Here is a 20121-nt window from a genome sequence, read left to right on the forward strand (position 1 = left end):
AATGTTATTGATAGTATTTGTTAAGCGCTTACTACTACTACTAATGGCATTTATCTAGTGCTTACTATGTGCAAAGCATTGTTCTAAGTGCTGGGGAGGTTACAAGATGATCAGGTTGTCCCACGGGGGGCTCACAGTCTTAATCCTCATTATACAGATGAGGTAACTGAGGCCCAGAGAAGTGAAGTGACTTGCCCGAAGTCACACAGCTGACAAGTGGCAGAGCCAGGATTCGAACCCATGACCTCTGACTCCAAAGCCCGGGCACTTTCCACTGAGCCACACTACTTCTACTGCGTGCCAAGCACTGTTCCAAGCGCTAGGATAGTTAATCAGTAAGTTAATCAGGTTGTCCCACGTGGGTCTCAGTCTTCATCCACATTTTGCAGATGAGGTCACTGAAGCAGAGAAGTGAAGTGATTAGCCCAAAGTCACACAGCTGACCAGTGGCAGAGCTGGGATTAGAATTCACGGCCTCTGACTTCCAAGCCCGGGCTCTTCCCACTAAGCCACACTCCTTTAAATGAACTTGTGCTCAAAAGAAAACAAATATAAAAGAGTATGGCTATTTAAGTTTAAAATGCTTTGAAAATTGGGCTCATCAATCTATCAGTCAATCAGTACACAAGGTATTCCAATTGTTTGCATTTTTCCAAAGAAACCAAATCCTAAATGTTCTAGAGAACTATGGATATGGAGTTGGACGCAGAGTGCAAGTGCTTAGAACAGTGCTCCACTTACAGGAAAAGGTAAAATAAATTCAGACGTTGCTTGCTTAGTTGACGGATTGCCATGTTCTCCGTATAATAATAATAATAATAATAATAATAATAATAACAACAACAACAATAATAATAATAATAATAATAATAATAATAATGGTATTTGTTAAGTGCTTACAACGTGCCATGCACAGTTCTAAGCACTGAGGTAGATACAAGCTAATCACGTTGTCCCACGTGGGGCTCAGTCTTAATCCACATTTTACAGATGAGGTCACTGAAGCACAGAGAAGCTAAGTGACTTGCCCAAAGTCACACAGCTGACAAGGGGTGGAGCCAGGATTAGAACCCACGACCTCTGACTCCCAAGCCTGGGCTTTTTCCACTAAGCCACGCTGCTTCTCTGTATGATTTGTAACCATATCAGCATCAACACATTAGAGATCTGAGGGAACTAAGTGGATGGTATGACTTTCAGTGAGAAAGTCAAAACCCAAGGAACTGTAAAGGCTTAGTAGAGTGCTCTGCACACAGTAAGCACTCGATAAACACAATTAAATGAATGTAGTTTGGTTGTATAGCAAACAACTTATGGATGGTAAAGGTAGTTCTATCCATGATCTTTGTCAGATTTTCAAGGCTTCGAAGTAGTAGTAGAGTAGAGAAGAGTAGAGAAGAAAAGTGAGTGTTGAACTGGGGAGGTTCCATTTAGAGAAGCATTCATTCATTCAATCATATTTATTGAGCGCTTACTGTATGCACAGCACTGTACTAAGCGCTTGGGAAGTACAAATTGGCAACATATAGAGACGGTCCCTACCCAACAGCGGGCTCACAGTCTAGAAGGGGGATGTAGTCTAGAAGCAGCATGGCATAGTGGATAGAGCATGGACCTGAGAATCAGAAGGTCATTGGTTCTAATCCTGACTCTGCCACTTGCCTGCTGTTTGACCTTGGGAAAGTCATTTCCCTTCTCTGGGTCTCAGTTCCCTCATCTGTAAAATGAGGATTGGGACTGTGAGCCCCACAGGGAACAGGGACTGTGTCCAACACAATTTGCTTATATCTACCCCAGCGCTTAGTGCTTGGCACGTAGTAAGCGCCTAAAAAATGCTACCATTTTCATCATCATCAAATGGATCATGTTGATGTCGATGACTTCATTGCGTCTCATGCAGCGGAATCATTGTCCGACAAAGATCTTCTGGAGCCTCAACAAACCCAGTGCTTCAATGGATGAAATGTAGTTATCTTGACAGTGAACATTTATGAGCTTGCAAATCCACGATACATAGCTGAACTTTTTAAGCAAAATTGGTATAGAGAAAGGGTCCCTGTTAAACCCTAAGGACATTGGGTCAAACCAATAATTGGTGTAATAGATCTTTGAACAGGTAAAACTTAAGGAGGGCTTTTTTCGACAGACTTCTATGAATGACTTCTGGTTCATTCATTCATTCAATCGTATTTATTGAGCACTTACTGTGTGCAGAGCACTGTACTAAACGCTTGGGAAATACAAGTTGGCAACATATAGAGACAGTCCCTACTCAACTCCGGGCTCACAGTCTAGAAGGGGGAGACAGACAACAAAACAAAACATATTAACAAAATAAAATAAATAGAATAGTATAGTAAATATGTACAAGTATTTGCATCTCATTCTGATTCACTCACCAAATTTAGCAATCAATCAATCAATCGTATTTATTGAGCACTTACTGTGTGCAGAGCACTGTACTAAACGCTTGGGAAGTACAAGTTGGCAACAGTTGGAAAAGTGCCCACAAAAGTGAATTGTCTCACATTGAGTAGAGTGGTCTCACTAGTCTTCCTGTGTAGGTTATATAATAATAATGATAATAATAATAATAGTAATCGTGGTATTTGTTAAGCACTTACTATGTGCCGGCACTGTACTAAGCACTCAGGTAGATAGAAGCTAATTGGGTTGGACACAGTCTCGAGCTCTCGGTCTTAATCTCCATTTTACGGATGAGGTAACTGAGGCCCAGGGGAGTTAAGTTCATTTAGTCGTATTTATTCAGTGCTTACTGTGTGCAGAGCACTGTACTAAGCACTTGGAAAGTACAGTTTAGTGAGGTAATAATTCAGACTGAATAATTAACAATTCAGTCACTTAATAAAGTTAAGTGATTTGCCCAGGGTCACACAGCAGAGTAGTGGAGGAGCCGGGATTAGAACTCAGGTCGCTTGACTCCCAAGCCCGTGCAGTCTCCTCTAGGCCATGCTGCTTAGATCTCTGGGTTAAAGCCTCTTATACTTCCATAATTTCTATCACCCGTATTTGGGATCTGTTCTATCGATCATTTTCAGACAGTGCTATTAGTAAAAGTGGTTTAAGTTTAAAAGTCCTATTGCTGTACCCTGAAAACTCACACTGATTAAATATATATCGATGAATTACAAGTGTTTACACTTTAATTTTGGGACATGAATTCTCAATTGTCTTTTATAAAGTGCTATTGTAGCTTATCATTTTCTTTATATTACTTGAGTTCCTCTGAGCCTGTCATCAAAATAAATCAAAATTTGCTTTCTTGTCCCCCTTCAATTTCAGAACTGGAACGCCTGGTGGCACTGAGCAATGAAATCAAGAATCCAAGTAAGCAAATCAGAAACAGCTAATAAAATACTCAGTTACAAATAGATCCGGGATTTGGAGTATATTCCAAGATCAACTTCGGGAGAACAATGGCCTAATTTTTCATCTACAGTAGTATGCTCCTCTGTTAATTTACCAACCATTATCTTGCACTGTGAAATTGTAGACATTTCTATAATGGATGCCATTTTGATGTTTGGGCTCAATATGGACAACTTTTAATCTATTAAACAAATCCTCAAACATTGCATTAAATCGCCACAGAATTCTAGATTGTGCTTAAATGAACATAGCTCTCTCATAGCTACATAGCTTTGAAACAGCAGAAGGCTAAACAATTGTTGGATTTTTCATTTTAATAATCCAATTCAATACTCCGGAGTCACGATTTTCTAAAAATGTAATTACTAGGATTGATACTTTCCTATAATATTCAGCAGTTCCTTCTCCCAAGGTTTCATGCATTATTGACTTGTGATTTATTTTCTTCCTATAGCAATTCCTCTGAAATCAGAATTAGCTTATGAGCTTTTTGATAAGGGCCAGGTTCGTTTCTGGCTTCAGGCGGAACACTTGTCACCGGATGCCAGTTTCAGATTTGTTATTAACGACAGAGAAGTTCCTAACAGTGAGGTAAGTTTAAAGAGACCCTATTTTCTGGAACTCACTGATGGGAAGGAGCTTCCCGAAGCAAACAACAGTGTTTTGAGAATGCGGGGAACGCGTGGGGCAATGGGGAAGACAAGAAAGATAGAATAGAGAATCGGACAGGATCGAGAGAGAGAGATGGAAGGGGTCACACTCACTGACACACACTCAGAGAAGCACATACTCTCTGAGGTGGCTGTTTTAAACACGGAGCAGAAAACAGAGATAGGAAAACAACATCACCATAATTATCTCTGTTGTGGTCACTATCCCTGGCCACTGATGCTTTCCTGCTTGTTACGTGTAGGGGTGAGGAAGAATCAGAAACTGTGAGGAAGAGAATAGTAGCAGCTGTAGCAACCAAAACATTAGCAATGTGACAGTGGCTGCCAATTCTCTTCTCATCCATCAATCAATCAATCAATCGTATTTATTGAGTGCTTACTGTGTGCTGAGCTGTACTAAGCACTTGCGAAGTACAAGTTGGCAACATATAGAGACGGTCCCTACCCAAAAGTGGGCTCACAGTCTAGAAGGGGGAGGCAGAGACATTTGTTCATTTGTTCATGCTGACAGAGTGGGGAAGGTGGGGAGAGAGGGCAAAGTTTAAGGTCATCTCTCCCGACAAGCAACTTTAAGCAAGTTCATATGATTGTTCTGCACACTGTAAGCGCCCAATAAATGTGATAGGATGAATGAATGAATGTGAGGATGATTTCCTTTTTTGGCTGAAGTCAGTTTTGACCCTTGTTGATCAGTTGTCACTGTATGTTTACTTTCTTGGTTCAGTGGAAAGATCGTGGGCTTGGGAGTCAAAGGTCATGAGTTCTAATCCCGAATCCGCCACTTGTCAGCTGTGTGACTTTGGGCAAGTCGCTTCACTTCTCTGGGCCTCAGTTCCCTCCCCTGTAAAATGGGGATTAAGACTGTGAGCCCCATGTGGGACAACCTCTCTCCCCCTTCTCCCCGTCTCCATCCCCCCCGCCTTACCTCCTTTCCTTCCCCACAGCACCTGTATATATGTATATATGTTTGTACGTATTTATTACTTTATTTATTTATTTACTTTACTTGTACATATCTATTCTACTTATTTTATTTTGTTAATATGTTTTGTTCTCTGTCTTCCCCTTCTAGACTGTGAGCCCACTGTTGGGTAGGGACCGTCTCTATATGTTGCCAACTTGTACTTCCCAAGCACTTAGTACAGTGCTCTGCACACAGTAAGTGCTCAATAAATATGATTGATTGATTGATTGATTGTATCCCTCCAGCGCTTAGAACAGTGCTTGGCACATAGTAAGTGCTTAACAAATGCTATTATTATTATTATTACTCTGATATAATGCAGTATTCTGTGCTTAAGGTACAAGTGCTTAGTTCAGTGCTCTGCACACAGTAAGTGCTTAATACATATGACAGGTTTGATTGATCCATTATCTCCAGTAAGTGGTAGGGTATGCCTGTTAAGATGATAGGGAGCACCTCACAATTAGAATGCTACTGTCATGTGAAACTTACTGGCAGTTTCAAGAATTGCCTACTGTTTTACCTCTATTAACAACTCAGAAATCAACCAAGATTATTTATTGAAAGCCTACTATGCACAGAATACTGTAACAAGCGCTGATGAGAGAACAACAGAGTTAGTAGACATGATTCTTCCATTTGAGGAGTTTACCATCTAGCAGAGAAAAACACTGAAAAGTTTGGAGGTGATTAATTAATCAGTGGTATTTACCGAGCAGACTCATGAGCACAAAATGAGGCACTTGGGAGAGAATAATTCCCTAGAGTTGGTAGACATGTTCTCTGCCTGTAGGGTGCTCACAGTATAGAGATAGGAGGCAGATATTAAAATACTCACTGATGGGGGAATGGGAGAATATAGGCATATGTACTGAAGTGCCATGGTGCTGAGGGTGGGGTGAATATCATATTTCAAGAGGTCCAGATAATAATGATAATAATTATGGTATTTGTTAAGCATTTACTATGTGCCAAGTAGATACAAGATAATTAGTTTGTCCCACGTGGGGCTCACCAGCTTAATCCCCATTTTACAGGTGAGGTAACTGAGGCACAGAGACGTTAAGTGGCTTACCCAAGGTCACACAGTAGACAAGTGGTGGAGTCAGGATTTGAACTCACATCCTCTGACTCCCAAGCCCATGCTCCTTCACTTCCCTAAGTGCATAGGCATTGTAGAAGAGGGAGGGAGAATGGAGGAAATGAGGGCCTAGTCAGGGAAGACCTTTAGAGAAGGTTTGGTTTTAGTAGGGCTTTGAAGGTGGTTCAATAGGCAGATGGTTTGTCAAATGTGGGAGGAGAATGAATTTCAAGCTAGAGGCAGGACATAGTTAAGGAGTCAGTGGCGAAACTGACAAGATTGAGATGTGGTGAGTAGGGTGGCGTTAGGGGAGAGAAATGTGTGGGTTGGATTTTAGTGGGAGATCAGTGAGGTAAGGTTGGAAGGGACTAATTAAAGTCGATAGAAGGGAGTTTCTGTTTGATGTGCACATGGATGAGCATTGGAGATTTTTGAGGAGTGGGGAGTCATGGAACAAAGTCTTCTCAGGAAAATGATCCAGGCAATTCAATTGAATAAAGTTCAGTCATATTTATTGAGCACTTATTATGTGCAGAGCATTGTACTAAGTACTTGGGAAGTACTAATACAGCAATAAAGAGAGACAGTCCCTGTCCAGAGTGGTCTCTAAAGGTGGAGAGACAGATATCAATACAGGTAAACAGGCATCAGTATGAATAAATAGCATTAAAGATATGTACTTATATACATAAGTACTGTGTGGTGGGGATGGGGGGGAAGAGCAAAGCAGCAGAGTGAAGGATGGACTGAGGAGGGGAGAGCCAGGGGCTGGGAGAGTCAGCACGATGGCTGATGCATTCATTTATTCGTTCAATCATATTATTGAGCACTTAATGTGTGCAGAGCACTGTAGTCAAGGTGGAATATAAGAGGCTAAAGCAGGATGGTTAGAAGTTTGGATAGAAAGGTAAGGGAGGATTCTGGAAATGTTTTGAAGGCAAAACCTACAGGATTTGGTGGGTTGAATGAAAGAGACCAGTTGAGGATACTGTTGAAGTTGTGGGCGTGAGAGACAGAGACAGTGGTGTTGCCTACAGTGATTGGAAACTTGTGAGGAGGACAAGATTTGAGTGGGAAGATGAGGAGTTCTGTTTTGGACATGTTAAGTTTGAGATGTCAGTGGGACCTCCAAATAGAGGTGTGCAATGGACTGCAATTGAGAGAGATGAGGGCTGGAGAGGTAAATTTGGGAATCACCTGTGGAGACGCAGTAGTTGAAGTCAAAGGGTCGAATGGGTGTAGATGGAGACTAGAAGGGAACCCAGAACTGATCCCTGGAAGTCTCCCATGGTTACAGGGTGGGAGGCAGATGAGGAGCCTACAGAAGCGATTGAGATAGGAGGAGAACAAGAAGAGGATAATTTCAGTGGAACCCAGGTTGATAATGTTGCCAGCATTAAGCGGTGGTCCACAGTGTCAAAGGCGACTGAGTGGTTGAGGAGGATTAGGATAGCGGCAATTTGGATTTTTCAAGAAGGAGGTTATTAATGACCTTAGAGAGGACTATTTCCATGGAGTGAAGGGGGCCTCAGCCTGATTCCAAGAGGTCAAGGAAAAAATTGGAGTAAATTGGAGACAGTGCGTATGAACAATTTACTCAAGGAGTTTGGAAAGGAATGGTAGAAAACTGACCCGGGGTCAAAGGAGGGATTTTTTTTTTCAGATAGGGGGTATGTGGGTGTTTCAAAGCAGTGGGAATGAGCGTTTGGAAAGCAGTTGAAGATGGCAGTCTCCAGGTGCGGAAGAAGATAGGGTTTATGTGTTTTTAATAAGACTGGAAGGAGATGTGCATGTGAGGGGATAGATTTTTTGAGAAGAGGCAGGAGATCCCTTGAGATGCTGCTGGGTAGGATTGAGTTGTAGAGGAGTCAGGAGTGAGTGGAGGGTTGAAGGATAAATTCTGATGGTTTCAATTTTATCAAGTAAGTGACAAGATCATTAGGGGCAAGAAGTGGAGGAGATCAGGGAGGGCAGGGGATTTGAGCAGGTAGTTAAAATCTGAAATGGCTCAGAGGGGCAGTGGGTATGGGAGCCAATAAGGATAGTAAAATATTCTTGCCAGGAGGAAGAGAGGACAAAGTTAAAGCAGGAGAGGATGAATTTAAGTTTGTTGGAGTTGGCCTGGTGCCGGGGTTTCCCCAGCTGTGCTTCGCAGTTTGAGCCTGAGAGAGGAGGAAGTATGCTGCGGAGGGAATCCTAGGCTGCAGGTTGGTGGGACAAGGTTGATGTCGCGATAGGGATGTGAGGAAGTTTATAGTTCAGTGAAGGGTGTGGATTTGTGCATTTGTGGATTTTTATTGCTGTATTGCACTTTTCAAGCGCTTAGTACAGTGCTCTGCACACAGTAAGAGTTCAATAAATATGATAGAATGAATGAATAAATGCATCAAGAGAAGGAATAATAATGATGGCATTTGTTAAGCACTTACTATGTGCAAAGCACTGTTTTAAGCGCTGGGGAGGTTACAAGGTGATCAGGTTGTCCCACGGGGGGCTCACAATCTTCATCCCCATTTTACAGAAGAGAGAACTGAGGCACTGAGAAGTTGTGACTCGCTCAAAGTCACAAAGCTGACAATTGGCAGAGTGAGGATTCGAGCCATGACCTCTGACTCCCAAGGCCAGGCTCTTTCCGCTAAGCCATGCTGCTTCTCTGTAGAAAGAAGGGAAGAAATGGAGACCAAATGGGGGACATAATGTCTCTGGAAAATCGGAAAAGTCCAGGTTCAGGAGCTCTTCCTCTCGTCCTCCACTGGCCACCATTTGAGATTTCCTCCTTCTATTCTCGTTTTCACTGTAACCTAGAGAAAAGTATGGCCTAATGGGTAGAACATGGTGTTTGGAGTCAGAAGGACCTGTGTTCTAATCCTGGCTCCACCACTAGTCTGCTGGGTGACTTTGGGCAAGTCAGTTCACTTCTCTGGGCCTCAGTTACCTCAGCTTTAAAATGGGGATTAAGACTATGAGCCCCATGCGGGACAGGGGCAGTGTCCAACCTGACAACTATATATCTATCCCAGCACTCAGTACAATGCCTGTTACATAGGAAGTGCTAAATAAATACCATAAAAAACCCAAAAACAATTGCCCTCAAGTTAAGACCAGGAAACTTGTGATATTCCCTTCAAAATTTGCTTACAATTGTGTGTTGCTCCTTCAAACTTGGCAGAGAAACTCTCCTGTGAGAGACTCCAACATAAAAATGGGATTCAGTTTGAATATTATTTACAGGTATATATAAAATAGCATTTTCCCCTTTCCACCTGGCTTTTAAACAGCTGACATCAGACCTAATATTCTGCAGTATGAAAGTGTTATTTCACTTCTTTAATTAGTAATCCTCAGGTGACTTTTACATTTGGAGATTTATGATGTTTTGTTGAAACAGCATAGAGCTTCTATTTATGACACCCATAAAATCAATGAACTTCATCTTTCTGCATAATGGCAATAGCTAGAAGCCTAATTATTTTATAAAAGCTGCCAAAACACTGCAGTGCAGCTACTGAACACTGTTCTGATGAAAGTTTGATTCTAGACCCTGGTTGGAACTATATATGTGATTTTCTAAAAACTAGTTGAAACAGCTACCTATAGGCCACAGTTTACAGATAACATGAAATGGTGTCAACCTATATAGAGGTCCATTTGATAATTTAAGTCCCTATACTTGAAATAGAAGCTCAGAAGCTTATTAAATATTCCAAGGCAAAAAGAAAGGTCAACAGATGGAACATCCGTTTTCTCTTCTCCTATCTTCTTCTACCCTCCCTCATTATTTTACTTCAGAAATACTCATATAGTTTTTGGTATTGACCACACAGATAAATGTATACTTGTTTTAGTTGAATTTCTTGACCATTAATTTTGTTTCTTAAAACTCTTTAATAATCTTGGCCTGACTTACCTTTCCATTCATTTCCACATTTCTTTAGTCTTTCAAATTTCCTGTTCCACTTCCTAATTTCGTGAAATACGTTATCCTCTGCTTTGTCTTGAATTCCCAGAAAATGAGATTTTAAACTGTGGTTTCAATACCCTGATCATTTCTGTGTATTGGAAATGATTAGTCAAAGTCAAGGCAGCTCAGAGGAACGCTCCGTAAGCGACATTTTATGAATTATACCATTGTCTCTAACAGTAGATCCTCAGTCCTTTGGAGGCCCCAGTTCAGCAATTATCTTATAATTTCAGCAAACAGGATGCACTCCTGCTGCAAGAACTTTGAGCAATATGGAGATTCTAACCCTGGAAGATCTAAATTCATCGTTCTCTTCCAAGCCCTTATTTGAGTCCTCTGCAAACCGTAGGCATTCAATAAATACAATTGAGTGCTTGATTAAATTTCCATTTCCTCTGGGCCCTCCCCCCCACGTTTTTTAGTATTTTGTAGCACACTAGACATTATTAGTATTATTACTACGGGCAACAAGTCAAAACTCACCCGCGCTGGACAGCAGTAGCCCGGGAGAGTCAAGAGCAGAGACTCAAGTTGAATGCGGCAAGGCGGCAATATTGGGTAAACCACTTCTGAGGGCATAATGGCAGGCTGATAGCTCAGAGTTCAAATATGAATTAGTCATTTGCTAAATCATTGAAGTTTGGGGGATTTTGAACAACATTCTGATTTTTGTTTTTGGCTGTGCTTTGAGATTCATTCATTCATTCATTCAGTCGTACTTATTGAGCGCTTACTGTGTGCAGAGCACTGTACTAAGCTCTTGGGAAGTACAAGTCGGCAACATATAGAGACGGTCCCTACCCAATAACGGGCTTACAGTTTAGAAGGGGAAGACAGAAAACAAAACAAAACATGTGGACAGGTGTCAAATCATCAGAATAAATAGAAATAAAGCTAGATGCACATTATTAACAAAATAAATAGAATAGTAAATATGTACAAGTAAAATAGAATAATAGATCTGTACAAACATATATACAGGTGCTGTGGGGAGGGGAAGGAGGTAGGGCGGGGGGGGATGGGGAGGGGGAGAGGAAATAGGGGGCTCAATCTGGGAAGGGCTCCTGGAGGAGGTGAGCTCTCAGATTATATACTGTTGTTTTATGATGCAGATATTTAAAGAAAATGAAGGCAGCAGGGTGTTTAGGGGACTCACAAAGAATAGAGAGAATTTCATGATTTAATTCTGTTTTTATTAATTACTACTAGACCCATAGAATTAAGTGTGATAAATCCACTGGCATAATTGAGATGGTGATGGACCGATTTACTACTGACAATGAAGGTACTTATACTGTACAGATTCATGATGGAAAAGCCAAGAGTCAATCTTCACTGGTTCTCATTGGAGATGGTATGTCCCCCAAATCTATGAATTTACCCCCAGAATTTGCTACCAGTCAAATGCATTTGAATACCTAAGCATATAAATTTCCTTCTTTTTAAAAAAATTTTCCTTTGGAATTTAGCATTCAAGGCTCTACAGGCGGAGGCAGAACTGCAGAGAAAAGAATTCCTCCGGAAACAAGGTAAATAGCGAATTCATTCTGTCTGAAGAGGGGTCGTTAAATATAATCCATTTGAAAAAAGCAAGAAGAACTAAAAAAGCTATTTCAAACATAATAATAATAATAATGGCATTTATTAAGCGCTTACTATGTGCAAAGCACCGTTCTAAGCGCTGGGGAGGTTACATGGTGATCAGCTTGCCCCACAGTGGGCTCAAAGTATTAATCCCCATTTTACAGATGAAAACAGCGGGCTTGGGAGTCAGAGGATGTGGGTTCTAATCCTGCCTCCGCCACTTGTCAGCTGTGTGACTTTGGGCAAGTCACTTAACTTCGCTGTGCCTCAGTTATCTCATCTGTAAAATGGGGATGAAGACTGTGAGCTCTATGTGGGACAACCTGATTACCTCAGTGCTTAGAACAGTGCTTGGCACATGATATGAGTTTAACAAATACCATAATAATAATAATAATAATAATAATGATAATGGCATTTATTAAGCACTGTTCTAAGCGCTGGGGAGGTTACAAGGTGATCAGTTGGTCCCATGGGGGGCTCACAGTCTTAATCCCCATTTTCCAGATGAGGTAACTGAGGCACAGAGAAGTTAAGTGACTTGCCCAAAGTCACACAGCTGACACTTGGCAGAGCCGGGATTTGAACCAGTAACCTCTGACTCCAAAGCCCGTCCTCTTTCTTTTGAGCCACAAGTGTCTGAAGTCAATGACTTGTGGACAAAGCTGAAAAGATCCAGGAATACATGGAACACCCCCAATCTAAAGATGCTTACTCATTGTCTGCTGTGTGACTTTGGGCAAGTCACTTACCTTCTCTGCGCCTCAGTTATCTCATCTGTAAAATGGGGATTAAGACTGTGAGCCCCATGTGGGCCAACTTGTACTTCCCAAGCGCTTAGTACAGTGCTCCACACACAGTAAGAGCTCAATAAATACGATTAAATGAATGAATGTGGGCAACCTGATTACCTTGTATTTACCCCAACACTTAGAACAGTGCTTGGCACATAGTAAGCGCTTAACAAATACCATTATTATTATTATTATTCCTGAAAAGGCTATTCAGTCACACACCTATATGTATATGTGTACATATAGGTGTGTGACTGAATAGCCTTTTCAGGAATAATAATAATTATATATATGTATACACACAGCCCAAAAGCCCCACTGAAGGATGGGCTCTCCTTGTCTCAGAAAAAGGCAAGATCTTGCTCAGTTAGCACAATCACTGCTATCATAATTTTCTGAAGATTCTCTCTACCGTTGAGAAGGAAGCCTTTAGAAGCAGAGAAGACTTGTCAAAAAGTCAAGGTATGGCTTTAGTTCCAACCTTTAGGAAGGTCATTACTGAAATCGAAATCATGGAAAATGGCACAGCACTGTGAACTCAGGCCATTCCGGCAAAATCTTCAATCACGGCGGTAACCTTCAGAACAAGCTGAAGATTTCCAAAGCTGTGGTAATCACCATCCAACATTTTATAGCTTCTGCAATCGCCACACATCTCCCACAGGCTATTCTCTTCAGGCCAGGAGTCTCACACTTTCTACATGCATAGTTTAGAGTGTTCAGGGAGTAGTGTTTTATTGGCTTTCATAAATCCATTAATCCTATTTTTGCTTTATAGTAGATGCATGTTATTGGACTGCGCCAACTTTCCCCACTCCTGTCAGGAAATGTCTTCTCTCAGTGATGGCGCATGGGAAGAGAGGGGAGAGGCGCCAAGGTCCTCCTGGCAGTCAGTAGTTGAAAAAAGAGTTAGCGTACTAATCTGGAAACCTGAAAGTGCTTATCTTCATTCCTGCTCCATCATTTATTTACTTTTAGCAAGAAATAACCTTCTCATGGATGCACTTACGAAAACTTGCTACTTGCTTTTCCTAGGTCCTCATTTTGAAGAATATTTGCACTGGGATGTAACAGAGGCATGTGAGGTTCTCCTTCAGTGTAAGGTGAGAGATTCTACGAATTGAGTCTATATTCAAGACTGGGGTTGAATTATGGCTATGACCTGTATGGTAGGGAATCTCCTAGCTGTAACTTGTATACTATGATGATGATGGCATTTATTAAGCGCTTACTATGTGCCAAGCACTGTTCTAAGCGCTGGAGAGGTTACAAAGTGATCAGGTTGTCCCATGGGGGGCTCACATTAATCCCCATTTTACAGATGAAGGAACTGAGGCCCAGAGAAGTTAAGTGACTTGCCCAAAGTCACACAGCTGACAATTGGCGGAGCAGGGATTTGAACCCATGACCTCTGACTCCGAAGCCCATGCTCTTTCCACTGAGCCTGTATACTATATATTGTACCCTGAGCCTGTATACTCCATGACTTTTTAACCGGATGAAACACAATCAGGGAATTATCCCCATTAATCAGGGAATTTCTAATTCATCGTCCTCAGGCCTACTCTTTATGGAAGAGTGTCTGCCATCCCCCAAGGCCCACTGAGATGAACAGTTTTACCACATAGGTAATAATAATAATGATAGTATTTGTTAAGCGCTTACTGTGTGCCAGGCACTGTACTAAGCACTGGGATGGATACAAGCAAATTGAGTTGGACTCAGTCCCTGGCCCACATGGGGTTTCCCCTTTCCCCTTCCCCCCTCCCAGCCCCGCAGCATTTATGTACATACCTGTAATTTTATTTATTTGTATTGATGTTTGTCTTCCCCTCTCTAGACTGTAAGCTTGTTGTGGGCGGAGAACGTCACTATTTATTGTTTTGTTTTACTTTCCTAAATGCTTAGTACAGAGCTCTGCACACAGTAAGCTCTCAATAAATATAATTAAATGAATGAATGGAGCTTACAGTCTCATATCCCCATTTTCAGATGAGGTCACTGAGGCCCACAGAAGGAAAGTGACTTGCTCACAGTCACACAGCAGATAAATGGAAGAGATGGGATTAGAACCCAGGTCCTTAGTACTCCCAGGTCATCATCATCATCATCATCAATCGTATTTATTGAGCGCTTACTATGTGCAGAGCACTGTACTAAGCGCTTAGCACTGTACTAAGCACTGTACTAGGTCCTTGCTCTGGGTTAGTTGCTGGAAAGTATCCAGAATAACTAAATTGGTTCATAGCAACACTGGGACTGAGAAAACCGTGATTGGTGAGGGAAGCCCATAGATACTGCTGCTTCCATTCTGGGAGTTGTAAAATAATCCCAAACTGTCACTGGGAACAGTTGGGAACAGTTGGGAACCATCAGTGGGAACTGTCAACTGCATCTTTGGAGGAAATCCAGCCTAGAATGTAAGGTCGCTGTGGGCAGGGAATGTATCTACCAACTCTATTGTATTGCATTCCCCCCAGTTGGCCAGTACAGTGTTCTACACATAGTAAATGCTTAATAAATGATATTGATTGACTGATATGCAGCTATTTTAATCAAGGACTTTTAAACCTGTATCTTAGTAGAGAAGCAGCATGGTTTAGTAGAAAGAACAAGGGCTAGAGAGTCAGAGGATGTGGGTTCTAATCCCGGCTCCACCACTTGTCTGCTGTGTGACCTTGGGCAAGCCACTAAACTTCTCTGTGCCTCAGTTACCTCATCTGTAAAATGGGATGAAGACTGTGAGCCCCACAAGGGACAACCTGATTACTTTTATCTACCCCAGTGTTTAGAACAGTGCTTGGCCCATAGTAAGAGCTTAACAAATACCATAATTATTACTATTATTATTAAAGGGAAACAGAATGTGGATACCCAGATGTAGAAGAACATGTTTTTATTTTTTGAGGGTGTAGCACACTTCACCAAAAGTTAATGTGAACGAAGGATATTAGGAAAATATATAGGGGGAATGTGTTGAATTGCTACATTCTCGCAATTGCTCTAAGCAACCATTCATGGACCAAGAGGCATACAATAGAAATCCAGTTGCAACCAACAATTTTTATTTTCTTTCCTTGATTTATTCTTAAACTGGAGTCTGACAGACTAGGAACTCCAGAAGATTACTCACCAGGTTAGGATTTTTGGAGATCTTGCCATCAGTCACTTAGTGCTTCCTGGCTTAGTGGCAAGAGCCCGGGCTTGCGAGTCAGAGGTCGTGGGTTCTAATCCTGTCTCTGCCACTTGTCTGCTGTGTGACCTTGGGCAAGCCACTTAACTTCTCTGGGCCTCAGTTGCCTCATCTGTAAAACGGGGATTAAAGCTTTGAGCCCCACAGGGGACAACCTGATTACCTTGTATCTACCCCAGTGCTTAGAACAGTGCTTGGTACATAGTAAGCATTCAACAAATACCATCATTATTATTATAGTGAATTTTTTTGGAGTATTTCAGAACGAGCACCCCTCTTTATCATTTTACATTCTAAATGTGAATTCCACTCTGAGTTCCAAGATGACATTTGCAATGATACTTAATATGTACAATGAATGCTTCTGTATGCAGGTAGCGAACACAAAAAATGAGACAGTTTTCAAATGGCTAAAGAATGATGTTCTGTATGAAGCTGCTGCAGTACCTGATTTGAGTAAAAGATTCTGTGAGCTACGTATTCCAAAGGTATAGTAGATTGAAAATAGTAATTGTGAGGACACTATTAAAATGAAAATATATTCTAGATATGTAGTGTTGAAGTGCATCATCTATTCCCATTTTATTTATATTCATGGGTGGGATTCTAGTACAACTTTTGTAAATCTTTGAAGCCTGATTATATAATATTTTAAATTTCAATATAGTATGTAAGATGTAAATAGATATGGGAGTTCTAGCTTGACGTAAGTAATGCACTTAATTTACAGTTTTCTAAGAAGATTCAAGGTGAATATAAGGCAACAGTGAAAGATGACAGAGGCCAAGATGTATCGCTCCTTGACCTAGCTGGGAAAGGTAAAAAAAAAAAACCAAGAAGCCCAACTGTCTTTGGCTGAGTGAAAATGAATTTTACCTATAATATACTCTCCATCAAAATAAGACATTCATATGTAGCTTAATATGTGGCTCATGTCTTCCCTTTCAAATTATACAAGGAAATAATATATTTTTGCACTTCTGTAATCTTCAAAGCTATTTTGGTGTTTTAAATTAAAGAATTTAGAATCTTCCTTGGTACGTTGCAAGACACTATAAGATCCCTGATATCCAAGTGGACTTTTAGTCCTTTACCATTTATTTACAAATTACTGAAGCAAAGATGAAATTATTCAGTTAATTTCATCGTTGGATTTATGTGACCCAATTTTCTTGTTGTTAAGTCATTTCAGGATCATCACCGTTTTAAGAAATTGTCATTTCAATCTCTCAGATTTCACATTACCATATTCTCCTACGCTGTGCAAATGTAAATGGACACAAGAATAATGTCTTTTGCTGAAGTCATGCATTTTAAGGGTACATGAATCTTTTCTTTTTCAGTATATGATGACATAATCTTGGCTTTGAGCAGAGTCTGTGGTAAGTAAACAATTTCTAAATTTCAAGCAAGTTACTGCTCTGCCATGTGTCCAGTTGCTATCGCAAAGAGGGAATCTAATGCAATTTTAGTCTGTAGTTTATAGAGATAAGCAATTAACCTTTAGAACCTTTAGAGAAGCAGCGGAGCTCAGTGGAAAGAGCACGGGCTTGGGAGTCAGAGGTCATGGGTTCAAATCCCTGCTTCGCCAATTGTCAGCTGTGTGACCTTGGGCATCACTTAACTTCTCTGTGCTTCAGTTACCTCATCTGTAAAATGGGGATGAAGACTGTGACCCCACGTGGGAAAAGCTGATCACCTTCCCAGCGCTTAGAACAGTGCTTTGCACATAGTAAGCGCTTAACAAATGCCATTATTATTATTATTAGGATGGGAATCAGACTTTCTTTGGAGGCACTGCTTTAAAGAGTCCCCAAGATTATAATAATGAGCTTATATATTTAAAATTATTATATTTGAACTTTAAAATTAGGCTTCTTCTTCAAGAATGCTCACTCAGGTAGGAGTCTCATTGTTATAATTGTGTAGTAATAATTGCTATTCAGCTTTTAATACTGTTGAATATAAATGTTCAAAGGAAACATAAGCAGTGGTTTTACATAGTTAACAAATACATTTCATGTTCTTTTACAAGTTGAATGCAGCTTGAAAGGATGGGACAATTACCAAAAGGCCAAAGGTCATAGATCCACATGCATAGATGATGCAGAAGGGAAAGAGGACAAGAAAAAGGAGGGATTGATTGGGGAAATTATGAAATTTGGTCATGAATTATTTTCCTGTATCTACTATTGATTCATCCATATGAAATAGCAACAAGTAAATGACACCTTACCTGCTCACAAGGAATTTGCACTCTAACAAGAGTGATGGACATAAAAGTATTTGTAGGGCAGCAGGGAATGCATCTGTTATATTGTACTCTCTCAAGCGCTTAGTACAGTGCTCTCCACAAAGCAAGCACTCAATAAATGCTGTTGACTAACTAAATAAACTGCTCAATACTGACTCTTTCCAGTTGTTTTCTGTATGCATTTTACGAATTTTACTTGTCTTAGTTTCATATTCGTAGTTCCTTTATCTTCCCTTGTCCCAGAGAAAACACTGAATTGAATTTGTTGTAATTCCTTCATGTTTTGAGTTCTGATCCCATAAATGGGCATACATTCTCACTTAATATTAGCATTTGGGGTGCCTTTGCTCTTATTTTTTCCTTAATACATCTGTTCCACATTTATGCTGATACCTGTAGCTAATGACACTTTCTTTTTAACAATATTCAAGGTTGAATGTTTTAGGCTGGCCTTGTTAGTAATGGGCAAACGTGCTAGAAACAGAAGCCAAAGCAAATGATTAAAAAAAAAACTTCCGGAATTGTACAGTTTCCATTGAACAACTACAAAACAAGGCAAAATTGAATCAGTCATTCAGTGTCATTTATTGAGTACTTACTGTGTGCAGAGCACTAATCTAAGCATTGGGAAAAGTACAATAAAATCGTGTTGGTAGACTTAATGCCTGCCCATAGGGAGCTTTAGTGGGAGGGGGGAGACAATGTTTAAACTCAAGGTTTTTTTTTAAAAAAAGCAGGCTCTCTGTACTCTAAAAGAACATAGCAAACAGGTAAAAATCATCATTTTCTACCTAAATTATGTATTTCCAGTGGCATGGGAGCAGAAGGAATTTATGATCACCATCACCTCACAGTGTTCTTCATCTTGGTTTCTTTAGTGTAAACATGTTGTATTTTCTGCAGGTGCTTCTGCTTCTCCACTAAAGATACTCTGCACCCCAGAAGGGATTAGGCTGCAGTGTTCCATGAAATACTTCGCCGATGAAATGAAAGTGAACTGGTATCACAAGTAAGTAAATCAAGGCGTAAATCCCAGGAGCCTAATTTTATGTTTAGTTAGCCTGCTGGTAGTTTATTGTGAAATGTAGCCTAGTAGATTGTCTAATTGTGTAGACCACAGGTCTATTAATCATGTTTATGCAGTGTTTCCAGGGTTGATAATCAAGAATTTAGAATTTTGGCCCTAGACTGACCAGAGACTTGCAGTATAATGCCTTAATGCATTTAGTAGGGATGTTGGCTAGATGACTGTCAGATATTGTTAAAAGTCATCTACTTACCTAGACCAAGGGAGCCTGTAAGTAGCTTGCTGTATAAAAATTAGTATACAGCCTGCCTTTCTTATATCATAAATCTTGGGCATGTAATTGCCCAAGTACTACTACCAAACAATCTGTTGACTTCCTAATTGGGAATAATATTCATTCAGTCGTATTTATTGAGCGCTTACTGCGTGCAGAGCACTGTACTAAGTGTTTGGGAAGTACAAGTCGGCAACTTATAGAAACGGTCCCTACCCGACAATGGGCTCACGGTCTAGAAGGGGGAGACAGACAACAAAACAAAACATGGTCAGAACCATCAGAATAAATATAATTATAGCTATATGCACATCATTAACAAAATAGAGTAGTAAATATGTACAAGTAAAATAAATAGATTAAGAAATCTGTACAAATATATACAAGTGCTGTGGGGAGGGGAAGGAGGTAGGGCAGAGGGAGAGGAGGAGAGGAAAAGGGGGGCTCAGTGTGGGAAGGCCTCCTGGAGGAGGTGAGCTCTCAGTAGGGCTTTGAAGGGAAAAAGAGACCTAGTTTGGTGGATGTGTGGAGGGAGGGCATTCCAGACCAGGGATGCAGAAGCAACCATAAAATAGGCAGATGATGCCCACAGCAGAAGGATGAATTGTCCGTGGGTCAGTCAAATCAAATCAAAAAGGCTAATGGCAAGGAGAGTCCAGGGGCTCTTGGCAGAAATGTCTCTGAGGTGGTGGAGGATGGAGTCCTATGGATGGCAGTTCTGGAGCAGGGTGGAACTGTTAAGGGGGGTCATGGGAGAGGAAACATCTGGGAAGAGGAGTAAACAGCCGAATAACATGGGTGGGCTAACTAGGTGTGAATGGGGTTGATGTAACTCGGTGAGAACAAGGGCCTTTTTCCCCAGGGAGGGGTGCGGGGGAAATCTGTCATGTCCGGTCCAGGAAGGAGGGAGTGGGGGCTCCTCAAAGAA

At 40.9% G+C, this 20121-nt stretch overlaps 1 protein-coding gene across 1 annotated transcript in view; it reads left to right on the forward strand.

The window, feature by feature from the left end:
* MYOM2 (myomesin 2) overlaps nt 1–20121 on the forward strand; it is a 110014-nt gene that overhangs the window by 76344 nt on the left and 13549 nt on the right. Inside the window, exons 24-32 of the mRNA XM_038740308.1 lie at nt 3304–3348; nt 3845–3981; nt 11277–11421; nt 11537–11596; nt 13481–13548; nt 16013–16126; nt 16369–16456; nt 16982–17020; nt 18796–18901. Of these exons, the coding sequence (XP_038596236.1) occupies nt 3304–3348; nt 3845–3981; nt 11277–11421; nt 11537–11596; nt 13481–13548; nt 16013–16126; nt 16369–16456; nt 16982–17020; nt 18796–18901 (802 nt within the window). The remainder of the gene's footprint in view (nt 1–3303; nt 3349–3844; nt 3982–11276; nt 11422–11536; nt 11597–13480; nt 13549–16012; nt 16127–16368; nt 16457–16981; nt 17021–18795; nt 18902–20121) is intronic.

This window comes from Tachyglossus aculeatus, chromosome X1 (assembly GCF_015852505.1).
Source record: "Tachyglossus aculeatus isolate mTacAcu1 chromosome X1, mTacAcu1.pri, whole genome shotgun sequence".
Taxonomy (NCBI): Eukaryota; Metazoa; Chordata; class Mammalia; order Monotremata; family Tachyglossidae; genus Tachyglossus; species Tachyglossus aculeatus.